Source organism: Octopus bimaculoides, chromosome 2 (assembly GCF_001194135.2).
Source record: "Octopus bimaculoides isolate UCB-OBI-ISO-001 chromosome 2, ASM119413v2, whole genome shotgun sequence".
Taxonomy (NCBI): domain Eukaryota; kingdom Metazoa; phylum Mollusca; class Cephalopoda; order Octopoda; family Octopodidae; genus Octopus; species Octopus bimaculoides.
The window spans coordinates 35,580,828-35,589,888 of NC_068982.1; the positions used below are offsets into that span (position 1 = coordinate 35,580,828).

Consider the following 9,061-nt stretch of genomic DNA (forward strand, 5'->3'; position numbering starts at 1 on the left):
GGGGGGGGGAATATTGTAGGATGTATTGTAGTAATACTAGTCATTTGTATCTATGAATGATGATCTATAACTGTTACTTAAGAAGATGCCTGTCAAAATGAACTAAAGACAACCAGAGAATGAAGAAAATCTCCTACAGCTATATGTCAAATTAGGACTTTCCTAAGACTTAAGATCTCCATGTAAGCAGAGATTTTCTTAAGCTAACAGCCTAAGTAGAACATAATCTAATTAGATTTCGGATTTATCATATGTTCTCATTAAAACCCGATTGATGACAATGCACTGAGCTGATCTAATAATCACTTTATACCTTGCTATTATTGTGCTATAATTGTTTTGTCTGATTTGGTGCTTTCAACCATTGATTATAGATTAGAAATAAAGAAGAAAATATAGTAACCAGAAACTGTTGCTATTTTGCATTTTGTCTGTGGTTCATGAACTTTATGAAGATTAGGAAATTAAATGACAACTTTATATGTAATTATTTATCAAACTCTATCTTTCTTTTTTCATAAGATAGTCAGAGGTGAAGGAACAGTGCTCATAATCATTGCCAGTCCTTTCCAGGTTTATGAGATTGGTATGGATGATATAGCCCAAGGTTCCACACAGTGGGACTGAACCTGGAACTATGAGGTTGGGAAGCAAACTTCTTACCACACAGCCACTCCTGCTTTGGCAACATCATAAATATATGAGTGCATGGGCGATCAACTGATATTGTGACATCTACCATTTGTAGTTGCTTTGCAAGATTTAATGGTGTGATCTATTATTCAGGACTAGAGTGAATGATGATGTACAAATGTGTCTTAGCCATAGCTATCACATTAATTAAGTCTACACTACCTAATTAAACATTTTTATTTTTCAGAATTGCAAGATATGATATGAGGGGGAGTCATTTGATGTTTCTAGCAGAGTTAGTAACTGATAGAGGTAATATAGCTGGATTGTGGTGTCATTGAGTGCAGTAACTTAAAGACAAACTGGCAGAAGTATACAGAAAGCAAAAGAGACATTCTAAAAGCACTCAGTAATGATTACTTCTGCCAACTCAAATACTTTCTATCTTTTTATGGTCTTCAACAGATGAAACCTCGGTGGGCTTGGTTGGTACACATGAGAGAATTTGCCACTTGTTAGCAATGACATTTTCAGATTTGGTACACATCTAATAAAAGAAAAACTGAAAGGAGTTTGTGTTCTAAAATTGGATTCACTTCTTACATCATGATTAATTTATAGTACAAGAAATATCTGTCTACAACAATGTATCTTTTACTTGTTTTCGGTCAACTGACTGTGGCCATGCTGGGGCACCATTTTGAAGAATTTTTAGTCTAATGAATCAACCCCACTACTTTTTTTCTTCTTGTAAGCTTCGTAATTATCCTATCAGTCTCTTTTGCCAAACTGCTAAGTTACAAGGACATTAACACACCAACACTAAGTGTCAAGTGGTAGTGGGGCATAAACACACACATACACACATATATATATGTATATATACACAACAGGCTTCTTTCAGTTTTCATCTACCAAATCCACTCACAAGGCTTTTCTCAGCCTGAGGCTATAGTAGAAGACACTTAGCCAAGGTGTAACACAATGGGTCTGAACCCAGAACCATGTGGTTGGGAAACAAACATCTTACCACACAGCCACGCCTGAGCCTATGTATAGAAGAAAAAAATTAATATAGTAGAATTGAGATGATAATAATAAAATAAAACCACACGAGTTTGAAGCATCCAACAGTTACAGATATTAAATACAATATTCAGTTATACTAAAACTTTATCAAGTTATATATTCAAAGTTGTTTCTTGGCGAGAGGATGTTATAATATTTTAGATTTATTCTCAATGTTCTCATTAAAATTTGACTGATGACGAAGTTGATTTAATAATTACTGGCTGTATGGTAAGAAGCTTGCTTCCCAACCACATGGTTCCGGATTCAGTCCCAATGCATGGCACCTTGGGCAAATGGCTTCAACTATAGCCTCAGGCTGACAAAAGCCTTGTGAGTGGATTTGGTAGACAGAAACTGAAAGAAGCTCGTCATATATATATATATATGTATTTGTGTCTCTGTTTGTCACCCGCCATCGCTTGACAACCGATGTTGGTGTTTACATCCCCGTCACTTAGAGTTTCGGCAAAAAGAGACTGATAGAATAAGTACTAGGCTTACAAAGAAGAAGTCCTGGAGTTGATTTGTTCGACTGAAGGTGGTGCTCCAGCATGGAAACAGTCAAATTACTGAAACAAGTAAAAGAATAAAATAATGATTTTCTATTTGTTTTGATTTTGATGTAAAGATTTAAGAAATATTTTGACTGCTAACTTCACATTTACTAAGCATTTTACTTATATTTCAATCAATACTTCTCACAGTTATCGGGCATTTGTTGTTTTATTTGTTTTCGTGGAATGTGTTATTTTTAATGTATGTTTCTTTATTTATTTATTTAGTTATTTTGTTAATGAAATACACATTGTTTATAATAACACTTTATTGCAGCTGTCAGTTGAGGAAACAACATAAAGGGAAATGGATAAAGAGTAAGAGCTTAAAAATCAGATGACAATGACTTGTTCAGTTACTTGGTTCTTTCAGTTCAGTTGTGCGGATTTAGCAAATTGTGAACACATAGCATGTCAATGTCCTTTGAGGATGTCAGTACTCTCATTTATTCACTTTTCCCTAGGTTCAGTACAATACTCAATCCCCATGTATACTATTACAGAGCTGCTTTCCATACCATCATGAATACTTTAAAACAGATTACTTCTGTTTTAAAGCAAGGTGCTGGCATGGTTGTTTGGTTAAGAAGAAGCTTGCTCCCTGGTCAAGTGTCTTTTACTATCACCCCAGAATGACCAAAGTCTTATGAGTGGATTTGATTGATGGAAACTGTAAGAAGCCTGTTGTGTGTGTGTGTTGGTCCCTTAACTGACCAGTCGCAAATTCTGTCTCTCCATTCTCCATCATTCAAAATATTTTCTAAGCATTACCCACTATTCTTATTTTCTTGGTCCCAAGGCCATATTTTGTTCAGCTATTTGTCCTCGTCCACCGTCCCAAATCACACTGTGTCATTTTGCTTGTTTTCTTTCATTTTGTTTGCTCTTGTCCCTAATTCTACACAAGAAAACATTTTTTTTTTCACGGGCACCACCAATTGGGAAGCATTCAGCCTTATTGTTAAAGGTGCGAAACAGAAAAGTACCATTGGTCAATAACTGATGAAGAATTATAGACTTTCTCTTTGTCTCACATTTGTTTTTACATTCAGTATACATTATGTTGTTCGTTTATATATTTTATTCATTTATATCTATTTAGACATGTGTGTGTGTGTGTATTATCTTGGTCAAGTTAATCTTGCTACTCTGAGTAACACCTGTAAGTGCACAGGGTCTTCAGGGAAGTTATGACTTATAACATAAGTCATAACTTACCTGAAGACCCTGTGCACCCACAAGTGTAACTCAGAGTAGCAAGATAGACTTGGCCAGAATGAAATACAATATATCATTAATCTTTACTATAGTGTTGTGTTCTCTTTTTTTTTTTTTCTCTTTTTCTAACAGTCATCTCTAAATAGTTGTGTGACTTTATTATAGGTGTTCGGAAGGAAAGGGTTAAAGTATGATGGGGAGAAAAACACTAGGGTCTTGTTATGGAGAAGGTACATGGCTTCCCTGCATTATATGATGGTGGGTGGGAGTAACAGGGAAGAACATAGAGATGTTATTGATAGTGTGCCAGAGTAAATCCTTAAGGAGTAAGAGAGGATATGATTGGTAGATTAAGAGGGGAATGGAAAAGGTGGGGGATATAAGAGTATGTATGAGGGGAGACTAAACTGATTAGATGAGGGTAGTGGTTAATGTAGTAAGTGATGAACAGGAGTGAAGGTGCTGCTTGATGGAAAGTATCTGTTTGGAAGGTGGGGGTAAGGTGAGTGTGATAGAAGGGATCCAAGAATGATAGATCAGGAAATAGGGGATAACTGTTTAGATTGGTGAAAATTATTTCCATTATGTTATTTCTACTTTTAATGTCTTTTTTTTTTCTCTGCTTTTCTCTTTGCATTTGCCGGACAGGATTCTCGAAATTGAAAGTAGTGGCAGGAGGAACGAAGTGAGGTTTTATTACACACATGACCAAAAAATACAAATTGAAACATTCCCTTATAAACTTGCTGACAATCATTGGCACAAATTAGCACTGAGCCTAAGTGCAACAGACCTCACCTTATTTGTAGACTGTGAACAGATCTATAGACGAGTCATACTGACGTTGGACACAAATTTTAAAGCTGACAAAATATCACTGTTTTTAGGTCAACGTAACAGAGAATATGCACATTTTCGGGTAAGTTCAATGGTTATTTCCTCTATCTTCAATACATATTTTTTTTTTTCATTTCTCTGGTTCTTCATTTTATTATGCCTTTTGCATTGAATTTTCCTTCATTTTATATTGTTAAAATTTCTTTGTATTTGTATGTGTGTATAGCTAAAGTCAATATCTATTGACTATGCTTATCTATATATGAGTCATTTGTAATACAACTTTTATAAAAATGACAAAAGATTGCTTGACGAGTCATTCTGTGTTTCTTTTATACATATTATTTTTCCTTATATATATTCATAATGCAGCCGTCAGTTCATATATCACCACTTCAAACAACTTTCTTTTCTTCTATGAAACTCCAGATCATATTTGTATTTCATTGTCTGTATATTTTGGACATTCTTCCAGAGAAAAACAAAAAAAAAAAACAAATACTTGAAAAGAAAATATTAATCTAGATTACCCAAAGTTAATCTGAAAATGTTAGTCTATACAAAACCTAACCTTTCTTTGAACTGTCTTTGCATTCCAATCCATAAAGATGAAAACAAGCTTTGTCTTTAGTATGTCTCCTCTCAAATTATATGTACATAAGCAGAAAGCCAAATCCTTATTTATTCTAGCTCAGAGTGCTGAAAACATTGTGCAGTGCTATGGAATATATGAGGGCTTGTAAATGAAATTCCAAATCTCTTTTTCTTTCCATTTTTGTCTCATACTATCAGGAAGTGTTGAATTCAGCACTTCCAACTGCAGAACTGAGAGAATATTTGTAAAATTTACAGTACTATCACCACTTTGAGAGTGGATTGTATTACATTGTGGTGCCCAATTACATCTAGGTGGACTGGGTTATTAAGAACTAAGTGTATTGACTATGAACCAAACACCTCTCTAATGACGATATAAACTGTAAACTCATCATTTACTTCTTTGATGCCCTTTTCACTCTGTTACCTAGACTTATTTTATATCTATTCTTACACACATACAAATGTATAATTGTGCATGTCATGTGTTCATGTATTATAATCATTGTATGTGTGTGTATATATGTATGTATATATGTGTGTGTGCATATGTGCATACATGCATCATGAATCTAGGTACAGGTGTGACTATGTGGTAAGAAGTTTACTTCCTAACCACATGGTTCTCGGTTCAGTCTCACTGCTTGCCACCTTGAGCAGGTGACTTGTACTGTAGCCCCAGGCTGACCAAAGTCCTGCAAGTGGATTTGGTAAACAGAAACTGAATGAAGGCGGCGAGCTGGCAGAAACGTTAGCACGCCGGGCGAAATGCTTCGCGGTATTTCATCTGCCGTTACGTTCTGAGTTCAAATTCCGCCGAGGTCGACTTTGCCTTTCATCCTTTTGGGGTCGATAAATTAAGTACCAGTTACACACTGGGGTCGATGTAATCGACTTAATCCGTTTGTCTGTCCTTGTTTAGCCCCTTGTGGGCAATAAAGAAATAAGAAACTGAATGAAGTCCTTCATGTGTGTGTGTACATATACATATATGTGTGTGTATGTATATATATATATATATATATATATATATATACATATATATATATTCAATACATACTATATAGACAATACACTGACCTCAGTTTCTTGAAGTGAATGCTGAAATACTTCATACACTCCTATCATCTCACAGACTAGAGACACAAAATACATATACCCACCAAAATAGCAGATAATTTCATTGCTTCAATAGACCCAAACTTTGTTTTGGGATTACCAGCCTTTTCTAACAAATCCCTTGGTTCTAAGCTTATTTGTACTATTATTTTGTTATAGTCTACAGATGTAATACATTAACTATGAAATAAAATTGAAGACATTATCTGTTATAAATAGAACATTTATGTGATATTGCTTGTAAGATGATTAGTAAATGTTTTTAATTAAGTATGTCATATATATTAATGAAATATTTATCTAAGAATCCACAGCTAGATGGAGCAGCTATTGTATTTTGTTCACTGGGATCGTGGTACTGAGAATTCAAGTCCAGACCTTTTCATTCTTTAATATAAAACTAACAATGTAACACAACATACAGAGATTTGTTAAAGCTTTACCAACATAGTTGTACTGCAGCAGAGTAAATATCATAGATAAATTATGCTTTTGATTTCTTTCCATAGTTAAGATTGTTTACATCTTGACATAATGATTAAAATAATAACTACACTCAAAATGAAAAAGGTAGAAGGTGTATTACAAAAAATTTAGTTTTCAGTGATGTTCTTTCTTAAGACTGCATGTACCTTCACTACTACCTTTGTAGGCTTTACAGTCTCAAGAACCAAATGCTTCAGAAAATGTACATCATCATCATCATTTAAGACCTCCTTTCATGCTGGCATGGGTTGGATGGTTTGGTAGGAGCTGGCCAGGCAGAAGACTGCACCATACTTCTGTGTCTGTTTTGGCATGGTTTTTATGACCGGATGCCCTTCCTTACAGCAACCACCCTGCAGAGTGGACTGGGTTATTTTTAAGTGGCACCAGCACTGACAGGGTCACCAAGTAACTTCACAAAACAAGGGTAACAAGAACTTCTAAACAAAATATATGATTAGGATTTTAAATTTGCTTTCCTAAAATTTTGATCTGAAACCAGTGTTGAAACCAATATTGTTGTATTTTGGATAAGTTATAATTGATAAAGCCTATAAACACACTCACCAGTTGTTGCTTGTCTATATTTCACTTCTCTTTCTTTTTTTCCAAAATAGTTGATGTTTGTTTATGCCCCCCAAAATATTTGTGCTGCAACAGTCTATGGCTTTTTCAATGGTTGTACATCTTTTCTTTTTAAAATAATCCAGAAACAAAACACACACACACACACACACACCACACACACACACACACATACCACACCACACACACACACACACACACACACACACGTTTTGGTACTAGTATAAGTTAAAAAAAAAATTAAAACACCATACAGCTTGTATACTTGCTACTTTGGAGGTTGAACAATAGCAAAAATTCAGTTGTAAACTAGAAACTAAGCATTTAAAAAAAATGTATATCCACTGAGAAAGCTACAGAGAACTGCTTCAGAAAAAGGAAAGAGAAGTAAAATATAGACAAGCAACAACTGTTGGGTTTGTATAAAGGCTTTATCACTTACATCTCTTCCCAAATATAACAAAAAAATTCCATATTTTATGAGTCCCAATGAATTTCCAACAACCTTTGTATTTTTCAAAATAACAGTGGACTTTCCATAGATGCTGCTAGTTTATTCATAACAGACAGGCTTTTGAATTTTTTTTTTTTTTTTTTTTTTCCAATGAGTTTTTGGATAATAAATGAAAATAAATCAGAATTATTCATGCAAGCAAGAATTTTCTATTTTGCGTCTTGAAAAATTAGAAGCTTTTCGGGAAATAAAAAAAAGGAAGTGGGTAGGAAAAGATTAAAAAATTTTCATTGTTCTGTAATACCATGCATTATGAATGGGTATTTAGGGTTTAAAAAAAAATTTAAAAAAACATTTACATCTATAATTGTTTAAGCTCACAGATTTGGTATTTTGTGAAAGAAGATTTTCATAGGAAGAATTCAAAAAGAAAAGCTTTACATAATATTATTGATGAATCTTTTCATTTTTCGTAATATATGTTTCTTTCCACATATTATCTCTCTTCCATAGCTTTTTTTTACAGCTTCCTGTTACTTTCCTATACAAATTCATTGTCAGTTTAGTTTTAAACCAAACACAATATATTAACATGTTCCATTATTTCCAGAAAATAATATTCATTGTTAAGCAATCTTCTATAATTTCTTGGTTGGCACATGTAATCTTTAGTCATATCTAATTTTCTGAACGGTGTTATGCAAATAAAGAAAATGTTTCTTTTTTTTTTTTTAGAATAAAGTATTTAAACATGCATTTAGTTTTTCAAAAAAATGAAAACACATTGCAGTCTGTGATAAATTTATTTAACCTTTAAATGGTGGACATCATCAATTAACATTTCAAAAGTGTTACATAGATACAGCCATCACTAATTGATGTCTGATCATCTACTTCGTCAACTGTGCCTAAGCATAAGCAGCCATTATCGATGGGATTTATTCAGCAAAGAAATTTTTTTTTGACTTTCCTTCATTAGATGTTGTAGATGACGATTATGATTATGATGATGTTCTAGATAACAGAGAAGAATGTGATGCTTCAAACCAATTTTGGATGGGAAAAGTGTGCTTATTTTCTCCATTTGTACATTTAGTTGACAACAATGCAGGAATTTGAAATGAATTTATGCTCACACTGCATGCAAGGGAAAGTGAATATTTTACAGTACGTTTTGATAATGTGATTAAAAATTTTATAGTGCAAAAGATTAACAATTAGTTAATTAGTCTTTGTACTTATTTAGATTGGAAATTAGTAATAAAATTATCCTTAAGAAGAGATACTTTTTTGTTTTTTGCCTATTTGGCACTCACTTTTATGCAACCCTTTCCTATTGTTTAAGAGTTAAAGTAAAGAAGTCATTGACCACTTTCTTAATGGCAATATCATTTTGCTCCAGCATGGCAGTATCATTTTGCTGGTTTGTATGTGTGCATACACACACATGCATACATGCCCACACAAATATAAATACATACACATATATATATATATATATATGTGT

General features: G+C 33.6%; 1 protein-coding gene across 3 annotated transcripts in view; it reads left to right on the top strand.

Annotated features, from left to right (window-relative positions):
* The window catches only part of LOC106871713 (protein kinase C-binding protein NELL1), a 413,759-nt gene that overhangs the window by 248,876 nt on the left and 155,822 nt on the right, over window positions 1–9,061 (top strand). For all 3 annotated transcript variants that reach the window (XM_052976231.1, XM_052976230.1, XM_052976225.1), the window contains exon 4: window positions 4,125–4,395. In XM_052976231.1, the coding sequence (XP_052832191.1) occupies window positions 4,125–4,395 (271 nt within the window). The remainder of the gene's footprint in view (window positions 1–4,124; window positions 4,396–9,061) is intronic.